Source organism: Pteronotus mesoamericanus, unplaced genomic scaffold, assembly GCF_021234165.1.
Source record: "Pteronotus mesoamericanus isolate MK-2021 breed Mesoamerican mustached bat unplaced genomic scaffold, CSHL_Meso_final scaffold_174, whole genome shotgun sequence".
Classification (NCBI taxonomy): domain Eukaryota; kingdom Metazoa; phylum Chordata; class Mammalia; order Chiroptera; family Mormoopidae; genus Pteronotus; species Pteronotus mesoamericanus.
The window spans coordinates 9,569,846-9,595,699 of NW_026555309.1; the positions used below are offsets into that span (position 1 = coordinate 9,569,846).

At 36.1% G+C, this 25,854-nt stretch overlaps 1 protein-coding gene across 1 annotated transcript in view; it reads left to right on the forward strand.

Moving 5' to 3' along the window:
- CUNH8orf34 (chromosome unknown C8orf34 homolog) overlaps positions 1 to 25,854 on the forward strand; it is a 307,155-nt gene that overhangs the window by 154,818 nt on the left and 126,483 nt on the right. Inside the window, 1 exon segment of the mRNA XM_054590132.1 lies at positions 20,844 to 20,979. Within this exon segment, the coding sequence (XP_054446107.1) occupies positions 20,844 to 20,979 (136 nt within the window).

A 25,854-nucleotide genomic window follows, 5' to 3' on the forward strand; every position in this document is an offset into this window, starting at 1 on the left:
ACTAATTTAAGATTTCTGTGTGTCTACTGTCAGAGCATTTCTTCATATTAGCGTCTCTCAGGAAACATTCACCCACACACTGCACATCTCCAGATGTTTAACATTTGTGAGTATTTGAGAAAATGAAAACTACCATCTGTGTTTCTTACTTTCAATCAGAGCATATCACCCAACAGCTGAAGGTATTCCCAGGCTATTCCTAAGGCTTTCTTGATCCAAAAAATAAAAGGCAAAGAAGGAAGATTAATTTTTTCCCTACTTTATTAGTAGTAAGATTTATGTTTTCCTACAGTGGAAATTCTTTATTATAATAAAACATTCAAGACTAACATTGCTGCCTATGCTATTAGTTTACTAGAACTGCCCTAACAAAGTATAAACTGGGTAGTTTATACAAAGTGCTGGAGGCTGGAAGTCTAAGGACAAGATGTCTTCAGGGTTGTTTTCTTCTGAGGTCTCTCACCCAGGTGTTTAGATGGCCATATTCTCTCTGTTTTTCCCTCTGCATATGTGCAAATTTCCTGTTCTTGAAAGGGCACCACTCATCTTAGAGTAAGGCCTACCCTCATCATCTCATTTTCACTTAGTTACCTCTTTAAAGATTGTACTCCAAAACCGGTCACATTTTGAGGAACTAGGAGTTAGGACATCAACATAGGAACCTGTGGGGAACACATTTCAGTCCATAATACCTTGAGGCCTAAAAACCCAGATGTATTCAAAGTTGGAATTTTTCCTGGAGCAGTGTAAATGAACCTCCAAGTCTGTTGGATACCAAATCTGGAGAATCTCTGTTCTGTTACTTCTCATGTAAGGTTTTTGGCATCAAAGGGAACCAATGCATAATATCATTCAGAGGGAAGCAGATGTGCCTAGTCTTGATCATGATTTGGCAAAGTTTATGGCTCAAGATATGTTCAAAAGGATATGGTTGAGCTGTTTACAAGACGCTAATGAATATGAATTATAGAGCAAGTTTGGAAGTCTGTGTGGTCAGCCAGGCCAGTGAAGTTTGTAATGTGGAAGTGAACAGAACTTTCTGATCAAGAATATAGACAGATGGTAGGAAGCAATATAGTAGCTTTTTATTAATTTATTCATTTTCTTATTAATTCAACAAGCCTATTGATATTCTACTATGTGCTTGTCAGTGAAGTAGAAACTGAGCACAGAAAAAGCAATATAACATGGCATTCTCAAGTTTTTCACTCTTTATTTGGGAGAGAAAGATATATCAAGCAAAAAATAAAAACCTTGTGGTAAAATGATGAATATAAGAGGAGCATAGAAAGAAATAAGCCAAACCATGTTATGAGGACAGGGTTGAAGAGCCTTAGGACAGAATTTCTCTGGTAAAGAGGACAGATGATGAGACGCTGGAGAAAGGATTGCAAAGGTTGGGGAGTATTATGAGCAAATATGCAGTACTAAGAAAGTAGGATGTGTAGAAGGAAATTGGAAGCAGTTAACCAATGAAGCTAGATCATAGTTAGAAGCAGGAAAAGAAATTGAGAAGAAGGCAGGATATCACATCATGCAAGGCCTCCTATGAAACTGAAAGAAGTTGAGACATGTTCTATAGTTAGAAGGTATAGGTATGACATGGTCAGACACACATATTTCCTTGGTCACATGGCAACTGTTAGTCTTGATGTTAGTCTTGAATGTTTTATTATAATAAAGAATTTACACTGTAGGAAAACATAAATCTTACTACTAATAAAGTAGGAAGGTAGATCTGAGGGAACAGAACAAGACATGAGGAGAAGAGTTGAAGGCTTTTGCAGAAGTCCAAGTGCTTTAATCCAGGGAAAGTAAGAAATGCTTGGGAAGCCAAACTAGCAGACCCCTTGATGATAGGTTGGAAGTGAAGGAGAGGAGAGTTGAGGGTTCAATACAAGCCAAGATATCTCATTTCTGATATTTCTGTGTTATAAATTCAGGTGCTCATTGGCTACTTGGGGCTCAGCAAAGTGGAGATATACTTAAGACTTATTATCATCTTTGATAGCTAGAACGCAGGAGGATTAAAGCGATCTTCTAGAAGAGAACAGAGAAGTAAGAAGAGGAAACTAAGCATGTAACCTTGAAGGATCTGAAAATGAAGGACACAAAAGACAGATGTAATAGAGAGCTATGGGAAAGTAGAAATTAGCATGGTTACAGAAGCAAGTGTGTGAAGAGTTTTACGTAAATTTTGTGATCAATAGTGTCAAACTAAGGTGGAGACTGCGTAATAGTATTGTTTGACATTTGAGAAATCACTGGCTCTACTGAGAAGAGTGGTGTGATAGCAGAATCCAGATTGCAGTTGATGGAAAAATGTGTGGTGGGTAAGAAAATGAAGAACACTCTCTTGGACAGTCTGGATAATCCTTCTAGGAAAACTGGTTAAGTCCCATTAATATCCTTCCTCAGCTTTTGAGGCTGATAGACCTCAAGGGAGATACAGACCACATAAGCACCAGTTATGGTTCAATCACTGGTTTCCTGCAAGATGGAAAGTGACAGGATCAAACATAAAACTAGGGAAGTGAGGCCAGATGAAGATAAAGATTGATCATGTAAAAATGTGGAATAGAAATCAATGGTATCAACTGATTTATTGCAAATTTATACCATTTGCAATATTCTTCCAAATGAAATTAGGAAAAGGGCAGGGATGAGGGGCTAAGCATGGAAAACAGTGTACTGTAATCTCCACATTCACTCAAGAAAAAGTACAAGAGTGTAGAATTGAAGAACAAGTATTGATTTCTAGTGTCTGCATTCAGTATATGAGGTCTGTCCAAAAGGTATCAGCCATGTAATATGAAAAATAGATACGTTATTGAAGAAGATACAAGATACAAGAAACATTGTACATAGGACAATGACACCTCAATCCCCTTCAAAGTAAGCACCTTGGGACCTCACACAGTTCTCCCAACTGTCATCAGCTGCCCCAATGTATTTTCCTGAATCTCATCGACAGTCTGAAATCTCTTCCCTTTCAAAGGTGATTTTAGTTGTGGGAAAAGCCAGAAGATGCAGGGCCCCAAATATGGACTGTAGTGGGGCTGAGTCACCTGAGTGATTTGATGTTTCACCAAACACTCTGCATGAGATGTGATGCATGAGCAGGCACGTTGTCGTGATGAAGCTGCCAATCACCAGTTGCCCATATTTCTGGGCTTCTGAATCATCTGAATAATTACTATGGAAGAACATTCAAGCTTAATGCAAAATTGGATGTAGACTTGTTGCTCTACTTGCTCAGTCATTTTGAATGCAATAGCCACACAGTACATGTAGTCACTCAATGTCATCTACCGCCCCTACGGACTAGTACAGTGAAGTTGTCATTACTCATGCATGTGCAGTCCAGTTCACTCTTCTTGGCTGCCAAGTTACATCTATGTCATACAACCATTCTCATTATGCTAACAATGGCTGGTCTTTTTCCAGACAGACTTTGTATTTAATTAGTGTATGCAGATTTCCACTAACAGAAATAAACCTCTTGACATAATTTCTTGCAAGAATTATTGATATGTAGTTTATATATTTCTAAGAGTTCCCAAAAAGTAAATACATAAGAGGGAGGTGGGCAGAAAGAGAGTAATCCATAAAACTAATTACATGGGACAATGCTTTAAAGAACATACTGTTTGAGGCAGTATTTGTATCAAGAATTAATGTTGAGATCTTAGTACTAATGGTTATCATATTATTTATGTAGTGGTTCTCCCTAATGAGGTACTGACAAGAAGGTCACTGATTTGATCTGGGGTAATTTTCAAATGAATATTAGTATGGTAAATATATATTAAGACCCCAGAAATGTATATGATATTACTGCCTAATGTAATCATATTTGGAGATAAGTCATTAAAAATAACTAGGAAAACTTTTGTATATTCTTGCCATTATTCACATATTCAGCAAGTCCTATAGGGTATTTACTAAACTTTAGGAAGTAAATAGCTCCTAAGCTAGAGCAATAGGAGGCAATAGAAGATAATATCTCTTCCTCAATTTATTTAGTTGTGAACACATTTAAAATTATTAAAAAAAACAGTTAACTATTAAGTTAAAGGTTACTAATGAGGGCACATTAGTGTGATGTACATTTTATTTATGTACTCCAATGATAAATAAGAATTGATTAGAAATAATTTGAATTAATCAAAATTGTATGGCTATAGCAAATCTATAGATATGCCTTCAAAGGTGTGACTAATACAGAGCTCCATGAGGAAGTAGCATGAGCTAAGGTGTGAAGGCAGAAACAAGCAAGCAAGTTAGGTAGACATAAGGAAATCAATGAGCTTTTTATAAGAAAAGACAAACTACAATATTTATTCTTGTTCTTAGTCGTCAGTTCAGGTCAGCTGCGTTCCTTTTGGTAAAAAGAACTCTTAGGTATAAGATAAAGTGCCTTGAGATCTCAGGAGTTCCTTTTGGGATTGTTAGCTGAGACTATAAGAAATGGATGCATTTTATAAATAAATGCCTTTAAATCTCTACAGTCAATTAAGGTTTTAAACATAAAGTACTCATGTCACAGAAATCAATATACAGCATTATTTAGTTCATATTGAAAGAAAATCTACTAAAATTTGTTAGTATTTAAAATTAAACTGAATGATTATGCTCTTTTTCTGATACATTTTATAGTTTTCAAATTGTAGTGACATGAACTTAAGTCAGTATGAACTAATTTATCAAAATGTTCATTTCACCGAGATTGCCATATATCATTTGGTACCCACTGTTTATAAGTTTTGGGTCTGCCAATAGTTTTGATTAAAGGGTGAACATGAAAATGTGTTAGTTTAGTCTCTGGCTTCAATTGTCCATATACTTACAAACAAGCAGTAAGCCGAGATCCTAACAATGAAACCCTGTGCTTCAGTGAGTCAGAAGAGAAAAGCTTTTTTATCCCACATTAATTTTAAATTTCAAGTTAGTGTGACTTGGTTATCAAATGATATATGTTAAATTTAATATTTATTGGCTTTTCCTAGGAAGTTCAGAAAATCACACTTGTAAAGGGCTGCTTTGGAAGTAAACTATGCTGGTCACTGTATGTGTGAAATGAATGAGAAGGTGATGGAATGATCTTCCCCACAGCTTTAGGGAAATGGGACCGTTATCTGGCATTGGCTGTGGTGCCTCTACTTCTAATTCAGTTTAATCACTTTCCAAACTAATAACAATACAACTACCACTTATTGACTGCTATCTGTGCACCAGACGGTACTTTGCCTTTCTCATACATTGACTTATTTAAACAACATAACAATCACTAGTTGGCCATTGCTTTTCCTCACTTTACTTATAGGGAAGCTGAGGTTTGGAATCAGAATTTGAATCGTAGTGACCTGGCTCCAGAGATGACTCTCTGAACCACTAAACTGGCTCACCTCTCCAGGGCTCTGAAATCACTACAGAAATCATGTTGTGCCCTGGCCCGACAAACCTCTCTTAGTTGTCTGATCATTTCAACCTATATTGCAATTCAAGACCTTTCACAGTTAAATATCACTTTATTCATCCAATTGTATTTCCCACCATGACCTTTTATTTGTCTAAGCCATGGCTGTAGTCCATGTTGAGATGCTGAGCTAAGACAACATGGTACGTGGTCACGTGGTGCTTTAGTACTCCAGCAGAGTGTGTGGTGTGTGCATGTGTGTGCATGTGTATTTGTGTGTGTTGTGTGTGCATGTGTGTGTTCTATAAAAAGCTGCTACAGGCTGACTCCATTTTTTGTCAGAATGTGTTCATAAAAGCTACATATTTGACCTGAGACTCATAAAGTGGATCATATTTTTCCTACCCAAATAATTTTGTACTTTTAGATTGAATTTAAGACACAACATCAGATAAATCATAGCTGTAGTCAACACTAAAACACAAAGGAGAAAATTAGTTACTCTAAACCTTCATAATAATTAAAATAGAAAAGTTATATAAAAATATGAACTGTGGATAATAGTATTATATAAAATGATTAGAGATGGGACCTCAATCTATTATAAACTGTGTATAAAATATCCTATAGACAACTTAGTTAAATCATAAAATTAGCCAAATATTAATTTTGATAATTATGAATTTTACTTGCCATTTTGAAATTTAAAAAACATTTTAAGGAATAATTTAAATGACTAGGTCTCTTAAAATAAGGTAGTCTGGAATTTTAACTGTTTGTTTTTTATATGTTTTGATAAACCTCAGGCTATTTAATGTAAAACTATCCACTAAAGTAATTCTTTAAGACTTCACTAAGAATTTTATTCTATATAATGCAGAGAGAAATTGCTTGAATGTTTCATTTGTTCTCTACAGCTGTGTAACCAATTACCATACATCTAACATTTTAAATTATCTCACAGCTTTTTGGGATCAGAAGTCCAGGCACAGCTCAGCTGTGTCCTCTACTTCAGAGTTTCTTACAGGTTGTAATCAAGGTATCAGTCAGCCCCGGAGGTCTCTTATGAAGCTCAATTGGGGATGGATTTGCCTCCAAGATCACAGGGTTCTTAGCAGAATTCAGTTCCTAAAGGGTTGTTGGGCTGAGGGCCCCAGTTCTTGGTTGGCTGTTGGCTTAAAGCCACCCTTGACTTCTTGTCACATGGGCTTCCCTAACTTGTTTCTTCAAAGTGCAAGCCAAAAAGCAATAGAGAATGTGCTAGCGAGATAAAAGGCATAGTCTTTCATAACCTAATCCCAAAGTGACCTCCAATCAACCTAGCTTCCTTCTCTTAGTTAGAAACCACGTCCCTGTGTTCAGCTGGTCTACAATAGGAGAGAATTATACAAAGAAATAAGTATCAGAGAGTAGGAATCATGGAGCCATTGCTGAATCTTCCTGGCACAGATGTGTTCAGCTTATTATCTCTTTCTCTTGTTTTCTTCCTCGTGCACAGTGCTCTTGGAGGGCAAATTACAGTGTTCTCAGAGGGAAAGGAACCAGAATGTGCATGCTTCTTGTATTGCTTACACAGCAGAGTGGTAAGCCGATGGTGTATGGTTATAAACTTGAGGCTCTCATAATACCAAAAGGCATTGTCATAAACGGTCATGACAGAAAATACTTCATGAGGAAGATAAAACTCAAGGCAGAATCTTTGTTTGATTAATCATGGTGTTGAGTGGGGATATGAACTGAGAGTGGGTTCGATTGTACTTCAAAAGGACTGCAGATGAGGCTGAAGTCAGGAAATGATAGGTGGGAAAATGGAAAAAGGAGATGGAATGCAAAATATGAAGCAGCCATTGGGAGGGAGCAGAATGTTATGAAAGGTCCAAGATGTTTAAAGGTGATTTAGGGAAATTTTGCTGTGCAAAGTTCAATTTAACTACTTCTTTCACAGTCTCATGGAATTTCCTATAGAAATTCCCACTAGCAAGATATCATTTGGCGTGAGGGTACAATGAGGAGATACTGAAAATGGTGTTAAGATAAAAGCAGAGCCGCCCTAGCAGACTAAACCATCTTTGTGTGACATAGAGTTAATCAGTAATGCAGTGAGAGTAGGGTATTGGTTGGAAAAATATCACCTGAGTTCAAATCCAGGCGGCACCGCACACTAGCTGTGTAACTTGATCAAACTAAACTCTAACTCAAACGTCAGATCCCATAAGCTGAACTTGGCCTCCTCCCTTCCCTTCTCCCAGTTATGACAATAAAATATGTCTTCCGATACAGTTTAGTGTCTCCTTATGGTAGAGGGAGGAAGGAATCACCCATGGTTGAGAACCACTGCCCTGGAAGGTGGCTGTGTAGGGCCAAATATGGAGTAGTATGTGCATGCACCTAGAAGAGTGATTAAAACATGACAGGCACTCAACAGATGACAGTTATCCTTTAAAATTTTCACATTGTGGGGTAGTATCTTACATTTAGAGTTAGCTAGATATAATTTATAGAAACGTAAAAGACAAATAATACTGCTAATAATAATAATTATAAAATCACTAATTTGAGAAATTATTTGTTGTAGATGTTTGTATATATAAAAGCTGATCCTTAGACCAATCAAGCTTTAATTGCTGTCTCTTCCAATTTATCCCGCATGCCTTGGGGAAGTCATTTAGACTTTCTAAGGGAACCTATCTATAATATACCTTATCTATAAAATGGAGGTATTAATGACACATATATCATGGGTTCGTGTGATTCATTCACTCATTCAGTACCATATACCTATTGAGCAGATATGTCTCAGGGACTATACAGGGAATGTAGGACAGTCTGTGCCCTCCTGAAAATTCCTTAGTGAGGAATCAAATGAGGAACAAATAAGTATATACAATAAAATTATACAATAATACAAATAATGTAATTCGAGGACATACAAATGTTAGGAAAATATGATAAAAAGGATTAAAAAATAATAGAAGTTTCTCTCTTAGATGGAAGAGTCGAGGAAATTCCCTCTTGGAAGGGGATATTTGAGGAGAGACTTGAATGAGGAAAGAGAAGCACTTCTGTGGGAAAAGTGCCCCCCAGCGAGGGGACACCCCAAGAGCAGACACCCAACACCATTGACGTCCTTGGATGGCTCGAGGCACAGACAGAGGCTGGGATTGCTATAGGCAGAGCGCTGTAGCCAATTTGTACATGTTTAGATTTTTATATTTTTTCCTTATCACCAAATACCCATTTTTAGGAAACAAAAAATTTATACAATGTGGGACGTGAGATGAGGTTCTAAGGTGTTATTGTGCTGTTTGACATGTTATTAAAGAACAGTTCCATAGAGGCAGCTCTCCAAGAAAATGGAATAACATTGAAAAAGGCCTTGTTAAATTTCTTTTGGGGTGGCACTGTTTCGTGACTGGAAGTGTTAGAGATGAGAACAGCATGTGAATTCCAAGAAAGCAGCACAGAATGGAAAGCGGATTTACAACGTGTCAGACAGGGTGGCAACATCTTGTGGCATGTGGCTCGCATCTCAGTGACGGGAAAGGTATGTCCTGTGCCTGCTTCTCAGCTGTGGCACACCACAGGGGGAGTGAGTCGGCAGCCACAGCCAAAGTCCACCAGCAGCAATTTTAGTATATGACCAGCCATGACTCTCTTATTTTTTATTTTTCCTAAAATTTGATTCTTGTTCTTATTTATCTTGAAGAGCTGAGCATAAGACAAAAATAAAGGAAGTTTGCAGGAGTTGGAGGGAGATGACAAGTGGTAATAATGATACTGAATATCATCTTTAGATAACCACACTGGATTTAGAATCTAAACAGTTGGGGTAAGCATAATGAAATACTTTTTTCCCCTTCTTACTATGCACCAAGTTGGTTAATATTTGCTTCATTGAGAATATTGCATAATGCATTAAAAATTTCAATATCTATAGCTCAGAGAGGGAAGTTCAGAGAGGGAAGGTAGTGAAAGTTCAAAGGAAATGAAATGTAGGATAGTTGAAGCAAAAAAAGTCTAGATGATCAAGTATTTAGTGAAGGAAAGATGCTACTAAAGCTTAGGACATAAGCAAAAATAAAGATAGAATATAGGAAAAGGAAGAGTAAAGGAAATTTGTGCTGGAAAATGTGAACTATTCAAGAAAAAAGTAAACTGAGAGTAAATCTTGAGTTTATTCACCAATATCACATCAATTTAGTTTTGTGTGTAACTAAAGTAATGTCTCTAAAGTAAACTGACTTCAGGCAGAATCAACTTTACTAAAGGTAAGTTTAGAGCATGAATACAAAAACTTAACTGCTGGCTTTGGGATTGTAAAAATTAGGGTATGAATTTAGTGTTCTCTCAGCAAAGGGCTTATTTAGAGATAACAAACTATGTAATCAATGCCAAAACGCTCATCAAAATGAAGTCAATTAATACTCATGGTCTGGATCAGGAATCAAAACATCATTAAATGTGGTTGGTAGACAGAACAATTATTAAGTTTATAGCCAAAGTTGATCAGCAATCAACAAATTAATACAGCGCACATAGGAACTTCTCAAACATAGGACCTTATTTATTTAACCCAGAGCTTATGAGAACATAAAGATTGTATTAAAGAGGGTTAATAATTAGTTTAGAAAAAAATAAATGTAAGTATAATGAATCACCTGTATTGGCTGAAATAATGCTTTCTATACAATAATGGTGCCTCAAAGGGCCAGCAATCATCCCATAATTGAACTATTGGGATTAGAATGCTTTGTCACTATTGAGAGGTAGTCATTATATGAGTGTGTTAGCTGGAGATACATCCCATGGAAATTAAGATTGGACAGATATACTTTTAAAGAGTAGTTAAAATGATAAGCTTTTGCAAGCAAGATACTACAGTGATTTTCATTTTTGAAAAATAAGTACACATGTTTACCCATCATCCTATAAAGTTAATAATTTACCTAACTCTAGCTTTTTAAAAGATTAGCTAACGTTTCTCAAAACTACCTAGATACCTTTGCCTAGTTTATGTCTACACTGAACATTTTGCGTGGTTTGCCCTCACTTTCTGTTTTCCAGTCGTATTCCTGAAGACCTCTACTTCTAAGCTCTTTGCTGATCTCCTGTCTATGGCCTCCCACAACTGCCCCTCAAACTTAGTCCCAAAACTACTGACACTGTCTCCAGATTTCTGAGTTAGTCTTCACTTTAATTAGGGCTATTACTGGGCTCTCAGCTGTATCAGGCCAATCTGCATCTCTAATCTTACCTGACATCCTTCCACATGCCTGGAATTTCAGTTATTTTAATTGAAAGAAAATTATTCACAATCTCCATGTCAAAACTTCAGAGGGTAACAAAAGTTTCATAAAAAAAGTCAATTTTTGTGTGTATATAAAATAATCTCTTGAATTTGTGGTGGGTGAAAATTAAGAAAAATAAAGATGCACTCTGCTGCAGACACCACACTTCGGGGAGTGTTTGGATTTGAATTTTCTGGAAGCACTGACATTTTCTTCCAGACTGGAAGGAGAAAACCACTCCCAGATGTCTTAATTTTTCTGACTAACAGAAAAGCCTTCCCAGTTTACATAATGATGGGTTCAATTAGCGCAAGACTTGTGATTCATTTGCAATCTAAGTGAACACATTCTAACCTATAAATTTTTACAAATGTTTGTGGTCATCATGTGTTTGGCTGTTGATGGTCAAAGAAATTAAAGAGGAACTGGTAGCTAAAGAATGTCTCTGGAAGTTTCTTGCTCTTTTCACTTAAGGAATAGAAAACATAGAATATGTGTAAACTGAAATTTACATAAACATTTTCTGTAACTTCCTGGTCTAATCACTTTATTTGTTCATTGCTGTTACGAGGTCAAGGAAAGTTAATACTCTCTAACATTCTCATATGTTATTAAAAAGGAACACTTAGGCATAGCATTTAAATCCCATAAGACCTTTTATTTCAAGTGCAATTCTAACTTAAGTTTTTTAAATTAAGGTTATTTTTAAAAAATTACAGCCTAAAATTTCTGTTATCTACCACTTTGTTCTTAATATTTATGAATTTGGTTAAACTGTACTATCCTGATGTTCTAAGAAAGTCTGCTGAGCTCTCATCTGACGCATGGTTGTAAAAAGAGAGACTCAATAGAAACATGGCCTTAAGTTCTTTCTTCCACTTTTCGACCAGAATTTTTCCCAGGAAAGTGACATACATTTCACTCTCCATTCTTTTTTTACCCCTTAGGAAATCTAGCTGTGCTGCATAGCAAGAGTTTTTATAAATATTTTATTTAAACTTGTCTAATTTCTTATATGTTTTCTTAACATTTGTTTTATTTTTAATAATTCACTCAGAATATATAACATCTGCATAAAATATTTGACCAAATCAGCTCTATTGACGTAAATCAACAAACCAATTGCAGTGCAGGGAAAACCTGCCATATAATTCTTGTGTAACCATCACGGACTCACTGTGAAGGGACTTATGTTTGGAAGGCTTTTAATTTTTTGTTATAAAGTTCCTAGAAACAGATGTGAAAATCCACTCACATCCCACATTGTCTAGTTTAAGCAGCTGTGAATTATTTCATGGATTACACTTGAATGAAATGAAAGTCCTGGGTTTATTTCATCAAGGCAGCTGTTATTTCCCTAAATTAAATCAAAACAATTCTTTGCTTGATTAATTCTTGGTTATTTGGATGGTATAAAGATAAAGTGCTGACATGTCTTTAGTCATAAATTAGTTCATTTTTCTCAATTAGTGTCCCTGTGACTCAAAAGATGCATCACAATTTTATAGGCTGCTTTTAAAAATAAAATACTGCTTTGAGCATTCTATTGTGGAAAAAGTTAAGTATGGTTCTCTCTTCTTTTAAATATAATATTCATATAATACTCACATTTTACTTGTAAAGGAAGTTAGATGTAACTGTCATTGCTTGATTTTTAACTTCTGGGCTGGTAACTGTACCAGCTTTTCTCAGCCATCTGGTCTGTCGCTGCATCTCACACTCCCTCCCTAGCTCCAGGCTTGTCCTTCTAACTGTCTACCAAGCATCCATATGGCTATCGTGAAGGCAACTCCATCTCAGCATGTCCGGAAACAAAAGTATTACCTCTTCTTGTATTTCCTAAAAGTGGTAACATGGAGAAACTTGCTAAGATTTCACATTCAATAGTTCACTACAACCTATTGACTCTTCCTCCACAATTACCTCCCAATGTTTTCTTTCTCTTCTTCCTGTTAACGCCTTTTTTCCAGACCCTCAGACGCCTTTATAGGCAGTACCGATACATGCCTCTTCCTACCTCATCTCTGTTTCCAGTTTTTAGTTTTCCAAATGGCTGAAGGCAAGTGCAACAAATGTATTTCTTCAAAAACCAATTTTCAAAAGTCAATCCCACATAAAGATCAATTGGTCAAACAATCAATTAACTAAGATTATCAAATTATACAAAAGTCTTACAGTCAGTATTAACAAATGCCTACTCTGTGCTGGACAGACTTCTAAGACACTGAGGTAGTAAATGAGAAAAACTTAGTTCCTATTTGATGTATCAGGAAAAGAAAATAAAATTATAAATTAAGTGAATAATGATGGGGGTATGTGTGTGTATGTGTGCCTGTATGTTTATGTTTAAAAATATGTTTATATCTATTTAGCTATCTACCTACCTGACTAATATATATAGTCAGATAATAAGTGCTATGAAATAAAAATAAAACCAAATAGGAGGATAACAAGTAATGAAAATATTCTTTTGAATAGAGATAATGAATATATTATTATAAATATTATTGGATATATTGAAATGTGTTCTTACTTGCATCAATATAAGGAAGACTTTTATCTAGTCTGAAGCTATACAATATAGGATAATTTAGCTTATTTAAAATATAATTTTATTAAGATATTTATTATATACATGTTCTAGAACAGCACTGTCCTATAGAAATGTAATGTGAGCCACAAATTAAAGCAACATGTATATTTTAGATTTTCCAGTAGTCACATTAAAAAAAGAAAAAGAAACAGGTAAAATTAGTTTTAATAAATTTTATTTAACTCAGTATATCCAAAATATCCTTATGTCAACATGTAGTCTAAAAATTAAAAATTAGATATTTTGTTATTATTTTCATACTAAGTCTTCTAATTCTTATGTGTATTTTACTATTACAGCATATTTCAATTTGGATTAGATTGAAAGTACTCCATTACAACATTTGACTAATGAATAATGAATTGGATGATACAGTTCTAGAACATATTGGTTATGTTAACTATATTAAATAGATTCTTTAGATTCTAAGTATTTATATTAAATAGATACTTATCTGAATATGTAATTATATGTTCTTTTGCTTTTGGGATAATGCACAACTGAGCCACACTGGCCAGGGCGACAGTAATTGTACATTCTTAAATAAGACTATATTAATGAGAATGCATTTATAGTTAGGAGTAATATACTTATAACCTTGTTCATTGAATATATTAGCTTAATATATTCATTTCAATGATTTTCTAGATTATATTAGTGATAATATTGACTATGTTTAAAAAGGAATCTTCCTAAAGTTAACTTTTATAAATTCAGAAAATTATTTAATATGATTAATACACCTACAGTTATCTTTCTAAAGCACATATTTAATCACTTTATCCCCCTTTGTCATCTGCCACTAAACTCTTCTCCAGCCTTATGTTCTGCTATCCCGTACATCTTAGGTTACAGCGATATAACCTGCACAACATTTCCCAAAATACTACATACTTTCAAAATTCTGTGCTTTTTCATGTTCTTCCTTTGCTCTGAAAAGTCCTTCACTACTGGGTCTGGCTTGTATACTTCTGCTCACCTGTTACCCAATTTATTAATCTTACTAGTAATTTCTTATTATTTAGGCTTTAGTCAGAAAACTGAAACTATGCTACTTAATTAAAATAGAAAAGTACCAAGTGTTAATAGACAATATCTGGCATTTTTGAACCTCAGTTAGTTGCTTTCTTATTTTTTTCAAAGACACTTAAAATATTTATTTTTGTTTTTTTCTGGGATTGAGCTGATCACATAATAGAATAGATTTCTACTTTCTTAACTATACATTATCATTCACTAGATAGTTTGATTTCATAGTATCAAAACAAAGCAAGTATTGTATATTTTTTAAAAGTCTCCATCAGGTAACTTTTATATAATAATTCTATACCATTTTTACTTTAAGAATCTTGAGAGTCTTTGGTGAAAAAAGTATTTTTTGGTAGCTTCAAAGAAATTTCTAGTTGGCTACAGTTTCTCCTTATATTAAATTTGTATCTACCACCAAAGAGGGCCTATATCTACTCTACCATAGCACTGGATTGGGTATTGTGGAGGAATATCATGGAAAATATTTTACTGAGAAAAAAGCTCCCAAAAATAGAAGAAAGGAAGGAAGAAGCCATTGATGTTCTAAGATTCTAAGTTTCTATATTTAAAGATGTTCCTGGCATTGTTAAAAATTCCTGGGGTAGACTCTTTCTCAAATTCTTTAATTTCCTTTTTCTTCTCTTTTAATTCATGCAAACTTCCCAAAATTTTCTAGGTTTAGGCATTTCTCTTTTTTTTTCTTGTTTATTTTATCCTAGACACCTGCTCCCTTTAAAGTTATTAAGTAAATGAAAATACAAAAACTGACATTGGTGTCTTATTTCTGTTCTTCGTAAACTAAGCATAGATTATCAGTACCCTTCCATGGCTAAACAGGGTGCTCGATTATTTATAGTTGCATCATCCTCTAGAGCTCGGTACAGAAGCTCATTGATCTTCCTTGAGAGAATGAACATTGGGAAAGAGAGAATGAAGGACTGAATGTGTACCTGAGTTAAGACTTTTCCTAAGCAGCAGCCAGTTTAACTGCCATCGTCACAATTCCATCTGACACTTCCACAGCCATAGCAGTTGCTGAGTTTCAGCTTACAGCAACCTGAAGTCTCAGTGAACAAACAAATGAATTCCAGAAGGCTTCTTACTCTAGGACTCTCTTTTTTTCCCCCTAATCGTGATAGCTATTCTGAGCTGGATAAAAAGAAGTGAGACCCAGATGGGGATGAGGTGGCTGGGAAATCTTTAAAAATGAAGTCATAAAATTCATGTCATTACTTTCTCTACACATGTGAAGCAAGCTACAAATGGTTATATAATTATCATGAAGCTCTATACCCCTTTTCTTTCTCTTATTAGTAGAAAAATGGTGCAGAGGCAGGTAGATGGGGAGGGTTTTGCCTTGAAAGTAAGGAGTAGCCATCATGTCTACTCCCTAGGGCAGAATAAACCACATTATTTCTTCATGTCAGTATGGAATAACTCAGTACTCACCTCATTAATAAGTCAGTGTGGCGTGCTTTGCAGCTCAAAAAATAAAACTTGAGGAAGCAACTGTTTGGTCTACTTCATAGTAATATGGTCTCCAAGAGATTGTTCCTTCATTTAAACAAACAATCTTCTTTTAAGTATTCAATTTCCTCTTTTTATCAGTATCAGGTATGTCTAAATCCATCATAGAATTGTAATGAGAAAGTAGGAGAGAAGCTTAGATTTGGACTCAACTGGAGAGATCATTAAAACAATGCTTTTACAAAATTCTAAGTCATCCACCATAAATAAGTATCCAGCCTCTGCTTTAAACACTTCATTGATCGGGCACTCACATCTCTCACTTAGCACTGTATGATATGCCTTTTAACAGCTGTAAATGTAAGAAAATTGTTATGTAGACCCCGAAATACCCGTCCCTCTCCCTAAGCCCATTTTTTCTCTGAAGACACATGGTGAACTGTGATATTTCCTCTGTATCAGAAACTTTTATATATGTGAAGGTTGCAGTTAAAGAAATAAATGAAAGCTATTTAAATGAGAATAAGCAGAGGCTCTTTATTCAGAGCTTCCTGTAGCAAGGCAGTCACCCACTGTCACTTGCATTTGCTGGAGACCCGAAGGCAGGTAAGAAAATAGGGAAGCTTTGTAATGAAAAAGCTAAAATGTTGGGGAAAGGCTCAAGATATATTCTGATTAGAAGTTAGCATGGGGAGGCTGGAGGCAGGCTAACTAGAAACAATTGATTTGGGGAGTATATTTGACTTTCTCTGGTTGTTTCTGATATGGACATTGGGGTACAGGAGAGAAGCAGGCCTGTATTAACCAAGAACCAAATGTTTTGGGACAACTGTGGCAGAGATTGTGATTTGACCTCACCAGTTAATGGCAGCAGAGATTGTAGGTTGCTGTTCTAATATCATAGGTGATCTATCCATTATCTGTTTGTATGTTCAATTTCTCAGTTCCCTCTTTTGGTTCTTCCCTTTCTTGCAGAATGTTAGCCAAAAGGTAAAACTAGAGATCCATATTTTCACTGCTTGATGAGTATTCACGTGTCTCCATAGTCAATTGTATTAATCACAAAAGCTTTTTAACTTCTTGATGCTGTATTATCATGGTGATCACCCGATGAGACAGTGCTGTACAGAAGCTTTTAAGATGTGTATCAGCATTAAAGTTAAGCATTAAGATGATAGAATTCAATAGATTGCCACCATGACCACAATGACAAAAATATGAACAATTAAAATTTCATTAAAGATGCTTCAGAACCAAAAATCTGAATTGTTCAACCAAAGCCAAGAAAACAATCCCACGGGTCATAAGGATTAATCTTAGAAAGCCAGGTAGCTTTTTCCTTAAGGTGATATATAACCTTTTTCACTGTACTTGTTTGATTGAGTCAAATACAGCAAGAAGTATCATCAATGGCGCAGCTACCACCATGACTAGTGAACATGAACTCTAGATCGTTCATCACTACTCTTGCCAAGGAATTGAGACTGATCTGTATTTCAACTAGGGGACAGGTAACATCATTTATAACTTCTGTCAGAATTAAAATGATACATGTCTTACAGTCTTTTGTTTGTATGATTTCTATTATTGGAAACACTCCTTTGATTGTTTGCATAAACAATGAATCAGTAACTTCCCCAGTTAAAGCACCTTAATAATCAAGGGTAGCCTCATTTGGAGCTCACATCTGAATTGTAATTTCCAGTTTGATGATTTGTATTGTTAGAGTGTCTGTACAGATAATTTTTGTTATACTATTTCTGAAGTGCATAATCTATTCATATGAGGGAAGTAAGCCCAGCTATCCTGGCTGCAAAAAAAGTAGTATCTGGTGGGAACATGCAGGTACCCCAGTAAAAAGGAACGGTTCATGACATGATATTGGGACCAAGGACTTACGTTAACTGGATAATCTGAGATTGGTGTTAGAGTGGTGATGCTCTAATCTAGCAATTTAAAAAGGAACAGAACAGAAGAGGGAAAAAGGGCCATCATGGGTGGACAACAACCAAGAGTCTACAAAAAATGATCATAATGATTCTAAGTAATCAGTGAGGGTAAGTAATTAGTAGGGGCTTTCTTGATCCAACATCTTGGGCAGAAGCTGTCCACTATCTGATGCCATCAGGTTGTTCTGAAGAATCCTGTTTGAGGTCCTCTATTATAGTATCCTTTTTGTTATGTTGATTCTAGATTGCTTCTTTAGTTTTTAAATGTGAACCCAACCATTTACTCCAGGGAGTTTTACTTCTGTATTTGTTGTCAATAGCAGTATTTGATAAAATCTTTCCCATGAGGTTCAAGAGCAGCTTTTCTCTGATGTACCTTCTAATAGACAAAATCTCATAGCTGAATATCATGAAGAGGCTGTTAAAGAAGATATTTTGAACATGACCTCTTTGTGATCAGACTGGGTATGGTGCATGGGTGTCTTGCAATATTTTACAGTGTCTGAGTACAGAAGGCAGAGTAAAGGATCATAGGTAAAATCCTGAAGCACATTGGCCTTCCAGTTATCAGTTCATAGGGAAGTAAACAATGTGTTCTTAAAGGAGTGGACCAACTGACATAAGGATGATTGGGACTACCTTTGCCCACGGGAGCTCAAGAGTTTCTGAAAGTTTTGTTAAAATAATTTAAGAATGTTATTGATTGTTTCTACCTTTCTAGAAGTTTGTAGGTAGTCAGAGCATCATGGTTTCAGGTTTCTGAATAAGGGGTTCTTTTATTATGTTTCTTGTGCAGTGTGTACCTTAGGTACTTGATATAAAAGTCTGTATTCCCCAAATTGACAACCAAGAATTAGACAGCTTTTTAGCAACTATAAAGACTGTGGCTTTTTGCCAAAGAGACCTTTCAACCCATCCTGAAAATAGATACATAATAACTAAAACATTAAAATCTTATGGAGTATGAAATCTGCGAAGAATTCATCTGGTATTCAAAGGGCCCTTGAAGCTTTGGTTCCTCGCCATATCCTACCTTCTAGTTTTTCTAAAGTTATGTAGTTGACAAGGGCTGTGTGACTTAAAATTGACCTCCACTGTCTTTGAAAGGTTCTGAGTAGCCATATTGATTTCATGCAGTAACTGATTTATCTATACCATGATGAATAGTTTCATAGAGGAATTTAGTTGCTCTCCATTTGAAACCACCTAGTGTCACCCAGCAGTGATCTTGAGAGCACTAAGGATTATCTGAGTGAAGGTAGAACCATAGTTTTTCTTTTTTTCTTTTTTTTCAGGATGAGGGGCTAAATGTTGATATTCATAATAGTTTCTTATCCTTTAAGACTTTAGATATCATGACAACATTGGTTAAGACTACTTGTTTGGTAAAATGATCTACTGAAGTATTTTTTTTAGCGTCATTTTTATTTATTGTTTTAGTGAGCTCCAACTTTTATAATAGCTACATCTTTATGAAGTAAGAGTGTATCTAAACATGTCGTAAACAACTTGTTCACTTTTGATAGGGTTTTCAGCAGAGTTGAGAACACCTTTGTTTTCAAACATTCCAAACTCATATCTTAAAAAAAAAAAAAAATCATTCCTGTATATGTGTTTATTCTGTGATCCTTGGCTGGTTGACAAGCTCAGGTAAGTGCTATGATACAAAAGGTTGTATTCTAAAGGCAAGCTTAAGTTAGTGATAGCATATTCCATTCTAGTTTCAAGTTTTGATGTATGATCTATCAACAAATAAAGGTATCTCAAGTTTTCAATGGGAGTTCTTGAAAAAACTGAATGAGCTAGACAAGTTCCCTAACTGGTATAAGAAACTCAGGAGGTTCCCTTCTCCTGATAGGATCAGGGTGTTGTCCTGGTGAAGAGTAAAGTGAGAGGGAGAGGTAACACGTTCTCAGGAGAAGTTAATTAGCCAGCTGAAAAGTGCTGTATGTTCTCAGGCAATAGTAATGTCTGTGTTGCATGAGTATCCATGAGATCAAGACGGGAGCTTATACCTAGTTAAGCAGAGTTCGGAGGTGCCAGCTATTTCCCTAACATGGTGGAATAAGCCTTTGTAACCAGGTCAAGGAGATGAGTTTTTAATGACTCCCATGAGGTCGAGTTAAATCTCTAAGGGCTTGTCCAGATGGCTCAGAGGGAAGAAAGGATTTTTAGTTGGGGATGCCTATGGAAGAGTTCTGTTGACAGGCCTTTTTCAGATTACAGAAGGCCAATTCATGACTTATACTAAGAGTTGTCACAGTCTCAGAAAATTTGACATTTGTTGTTTGCATATTCAGTTAAGAACAGAAATCCTTTCAGTTGTTTTGTGTGAGGTCTCAGATGTTTGAGCAGTCTATAGCCTAATCGAGAGAGTGATTGCCCTCCTTATATAGGTTATAAACTTAGTAATGGATTATGTTTTGACAAAATTATAATTTATCTTCTGAAATTTTATGTACTTTTTTTGCTAAGTCTGAGAGTAAGTAAATGGAACTCCTTTTATCAGATTCCTTGTTCTCTGAATAAAGCAGGAGGTCATGTACTATTGTATCAGGACTGAATTACAAGGGAAACTTAGGTCTTTTAAATCTTAATTGAGAATATGGGAAAAATAGGAAGGGACTTCAGTTGGTACCTGACAATACTGTTGTTCTCCCCAGGTGAATGGATAAAAAGAAAGCTTCAGATATGTCCTGGTTGGAGATTGTTGGATGAGGAAGCAGAGGGCAGGCTAATTAGAAGCAAAGGATGTTATGTAATCAGTTTGGGAACATATTTGTCTTTTTCTGGTTGGTTTTGAATTGGAAGCAAAGACAAAAATAGGGAAGCTGGTAGTCATCGACCAAGTCCCAACCACTTTGGGCCAATTGCTTCAGAGGTTGTGGTCTGGCTTCTTGTAAATCTTCTCATATAATTTGTCTCAATTGCATCTAGAAATGATTAAAAAATAATTGATGCATGAGGTAAGATTATTGCAAAGCAGAAGTGTAATGTTTTACTTTACAAACTACTTGCAGACACCTGAACACATGGACTTTTCTCCTTAATACTATTAATATTAATTTTTCTTTCTGTAATTGTTTGTATTGTTACAGAGGATCTTGATGATTTAAGAATGGAGGGAGTAACTACTCTGGTACCTTCTGGGAGCAAATTTAACCAAGCTCGTGCTACTCACCCCGCTGAACCGCAGGCCAAGGTCACACTGAACATCTGTTCAAGGTGTGCCAGGTAAAAGAGTCCATGGGTACAGTATATATAAATGCAATTTTGATTTCTGAAGTCTAAGATTTTGAGGTAAAGCACGAAAACCTTTTCCTTCTAGTCATCTTGTGCTCACATCAGCAAGGGAGTTCATTGCGCCATTTGTTGTTGTGCCCAGTGCCACTGAGACCAACAACTAATCAAAGAGTTTAGATTGTCTTAACTTTACAACTTGAAACTATTTTAAGTCTTTCTGTTTCTGAATTTCATTTGCCATCTTCCCTTCTGTTCCCTTTCAAAGGAAGATGCAAGAGGCTTTAAAAGTTCAAAGCTACTTTTAAAGCACCTGAACAAAGCACAAGTTTGCCCAGGTACAGTCTAAGATCTTATATTATTGGCCTCTTAACCTGCTCCTTATCCTGTTCACCTCCTGGAAAGAATTTAATCAGCTTGACGCTTTTCAGTTTTGGCAGCTGGAAGCAATCTTTGCATATACTGTATGTGGCCAAAGAAGTAGCTTAAGTTACTGCCAAGTCAGCTCCCAGTGCTGGACTAGCAGAAACTCACCCAACAGCTAGAATTTGTTCCTTTGTAGGAACTAAGTCTTATTTGCAAAGAGGCTGTTAAGCCTGTTTAAATGATAAAACAAGCCTTCTAACCCTTATGTAAATGACACAGATTAACAGGAACAATGCATTGGCCAGCCAGTTTTATCTCCTTTTCTTTGTGTCTAGCTATTCTATTGTACTGTTTAAGAGGGGATTAGCGGCTTGAAATGGGGAGGGGGAAAGTGTAGGAAAATCAAATCAGATTTTTGTAGTTTTTCCTCTTTCCCTTTTACCCCTCCAGAATTTTTATTTTAATTGTACCATAGCACAGTGAAAACACCAATGGAAACATTGCTTCAAACAAGGGATATTTGGATGAATTGAGTTTTTGGTTATGGCTGTGAAGAAAATTGGTAATATTTGTGTGATGATAGTTAGGCACCCTGAGTATACAAGGTCACCTATGAAAGAATGGCTTGGCATTTTGAACAAAACTTTTATTTGTACATTTGTACATCTTGTACACATTTGTCTCTTTACAATTTGACTGGTGAGGGATTGGTGCTTAGTTTTTCATGCCATTTGGAGAAGATTGGAATAAGAGGTGTTGGTTTCTTAAAAGGGAAAGCCTATGGAAATAATATATTTTTTAAACTTTTATGGATTTAAATTTAGAAAGGACAAAGCACATACACAGCCCTAAATTATTTACCTTTCAAATTCCAAGGGATAGAATTATACTGTAAATTACAAACTATCTGCTTTTAAGGTGAGCCCTTTACTGAGTTTATTGAAAAAATGTTCAATTGAGTAATCAGTTACATTGCCTTTTCACTATGTATCAGATACTATGCTAAGCACATTAAATATACTAAATCATTTAATTCTCAAATAATGCTGGGAGTTAGTTACTATTATTATTCTCATTTTATAACTAAGAAAACTGAGGCATGAGTTGATTAACTTGTCTAAGGGAACACAACCAGTAGGTGGCAACAGTTTCAAATGCAGGCAATAAAGCTTGAGTCTGATTGCTTAGTTGTTTTGCTTTATTGATAAGCACTAAGCCATTTTCTAAAGATGGAGGCCAAGATTTAGGTGTTTGAAATGATGGAGCTCTTGATTGTTTTGATGGAGCATAAAGTAATGCTGTACTTTCCAAAGCAAGATAGAGATACCTTGATTCAGGGAAATGTATTAACCAATATAGAAGATGGAAGGTTTTTAATTTCTGAGCAGCTGCTATAGCCAGAGTTTAGAGTATAAGAAAAACTAATATACATTGTCAAAAACTATGAAGGACCTGAGATTTTACCTTATTTGCAATCTAATGTGTTAGTCTGCCGATGTATTATAAATGCTAGCAGAAGACATGAAACTCCAGGCTCAGAGATCAAGGACTTAGTATACACAGTGACAGTTGTCAGAATACTAGAGTTTCCACTGGATCTCTGAGGCACAAATCTCACTGACTGACACAAACAGGGCAGTAGGTTACAGCACATGAGAGAAACCCTGAGTTTAGGGAACATGAATATTTTACAATGGGAAGTTTGCATTGCTCTGGAGAGAGACTCTATCTACATCTCTCTTCCAAGGCTGTCTGCTATATAAACATTTCTGAACAGATTGTCTGAAACAAAGGCTGTCAGTGTCTCTGCTCACAAGACATGCAGAAACATGAGAGACTTATGGAGAATTGTCTCCAGATATTAGTTACAATGGACTACTTCAATAATGCATTGATGTGGTTATCAGAATTTCCATAATTAATTCTAAAGCATCACTTTATGTTGCTGACTCACCTCTCCTAGTTGCAAGTAGGGCTTTTAAGTCTGTGAGAACAACACTTTTTAAGCCAGGGTTGAGCAATTATCTGAGGCAGAAGTTGTAAATTGAAGGATTGTGGGTAGTGTATAGGTTTGTGTGTTCAAGTAATATGTAAGAGTACTGCTCGATTAGTTACTAATTTTACGTGAAAATTGAGATGTTTATCTTCTGTTTAAAAAATCCATAAAAGTGATAACAGTGGTCCCACATTCTCAAAGGGTTACATACTAGTGGCTTTCTCCTGTGGAGCCGTAGACTCAGTGACCCCACTCTTGCTCACCTCAGATTGTCTCTCCACTTTTGCTCATTTATACTGCCTGTGTAGAGTCTGTAGACCCTTGTTTGTAACCTCTGATTTGCAGAAACATTGGAACACCAAAGATAAGCAGTGAACTAGGAGGAATGCAGACTGAGGAGCCTGGCCAAACCGGCAGGGTTTGGTGCCCAGAAGAGGCAGATAGGCATATCGTACTGCCTCACTCAAGGTACTTGTCTCTGGGTACTAGGTCATGGGCAGAGATTTATGGTAGTCAAGCTGTCTCTCAGAATTCAGAGTGAGTTGATCAGAAATCCAGCTCTGCAAACTAAACCAACATGGAGAAAACGATTGCTTCATTTAGAGAATGGTGTCCATCCCCATTGCCCTCTTTATGGGCACTGCTACCAGCCTGGAAGAGACCTGTGAGAGATAATGCAGGCTTCATGCAGGAAGCCAGACATTGGATTTTGGGACTGGGATCAAGATTTAATTCCAAATTTTACTGCTTTGGAGACAGTATGGGACTAATGGATAAAAAAGTTTAGGGCAATTAACTTTAAGTTGTATCATGTACTTACCGAGATCTTTCAAGACTTTATAACAAAGGTAGACTACAGAGACAACATTTTCTGAGGTCTGACAAAGGGATCTATCTAATGGTCACACTCTAAAGTACCTCGTGAGTTATCTTGGGAAAATTATGCAAATATTCAGAAAATCGGGTCCCTCTTAAATGGAGCTCATGTAATCCTGGAGGTAATTTTTAAGGAGGTTTGAGGGCACTGGACAGGATAATGTATGCAAAGGCAGCGAGCAAAGTGTTCACAGTGCAAGCCTCTCAGGACTAGGGGGTTTTCTTCTTCTCACTAGCTGGGATAATTACCATGTAAATACTTAAGCAGTTTAAAATGCTTTGAGCTTTTATTTTTCCCCATCTTTTTAAGAGGCCCACATGAAAGTGCACAGGTATTGAGAAAATAAAAGAACTTTATTTTCCTGACATTCAAGAACTGTCTTCTGCCTTAGCTTCTGACTGACTGGGGGGAAAACTGTGGTCCACCTTCCAGGATTCCCTGTGTTCAGTGAAACCGTGTAAGGTGGAGACATTTTTGTTTTGTTGTTGTTGCTGTTGTTGTTTCTTAGTGTTAAGGTCAAGGAATCTGGATGTGTTATGATCTTGACATAATACTATAGCCCCAAGATCCTGTCAACAACCTCAATATAAAGTCAGTGAGACTCAAGTGATTTTTAGAGCTTCTGCAAAAAACCCATCAACAATCAAGTTAGGGTAAAGAGGTGCAGTCTACTCTTTAGATTGTCATTTTCCCCAATCTCTTTTTCAAATACTGCAACACCCGTGAGTTCCATATAGGGTCACAGACGCTTGAAGTGAGCGAACATATGGCATGTCCAGGGCATTTTTGCTCTGTAAAGCTGAGGGCATACAGCCAGAGGCCACAAAGCCCTACCCATTCAGACCCTGCTTGGAAGACACGCTCTGTGATGGAACTGATAGACTCTACTGGGAATAGTTGAGGGATGTAAGACCTACAGGACCACTGGAGGGACTTTCACTTTACAAAATATCAGAACAAGAGGAATTCAGCCACGTGAAATTGCTCTGTAAGGTTTTATGTGGAACAAAGTGACTAAAATACTGCCAATGTCAAAATATTTATTGATTAGCAAGAAATAAGATCACAGAATTTTTAATAAATATTTTACACATGATTAAAAACTACATGAAAGCTTGTGTTTTTAATCTGGAAAATTCTCCAGGGTAGTGTTACTCCCACAATTCTTGGTGACTTTTGTCTGATGTGGATGTTGCTGCAATTTGTGTGATTTAAACAAAGAGAGGACATGTCCTGGCAGGTGGAAAAATGCATCGGTAACAGATATGTGACCACCAAGGTTCATTAAAATTTTAACCCAGACTATCTCATTTTCGTCTCTCAAATTATAAGGAAAGAAGTCATTATAAAACTACAAATTTAAATAAAGGAAAAATTTTGTGTGTAGTATATAACAGTGTCCTGATATAGTTGACCATCTTATTCATTACAAGGTAGAATTTTTAATATATTCATTGAGTGTCTTGGCTTGACTTGTAACAGATTTTACCAATATAGCTACAGACCCTTGAACACTACAGGCAAAGCAAGTCTCATTTGTTGCCTAGGAATCACACTAAGTCATATCAACCAAAAAACAAAGTGTTGATAGGGCAATAATTCAAATTATCAGGAACTGTCAGCAAACCTT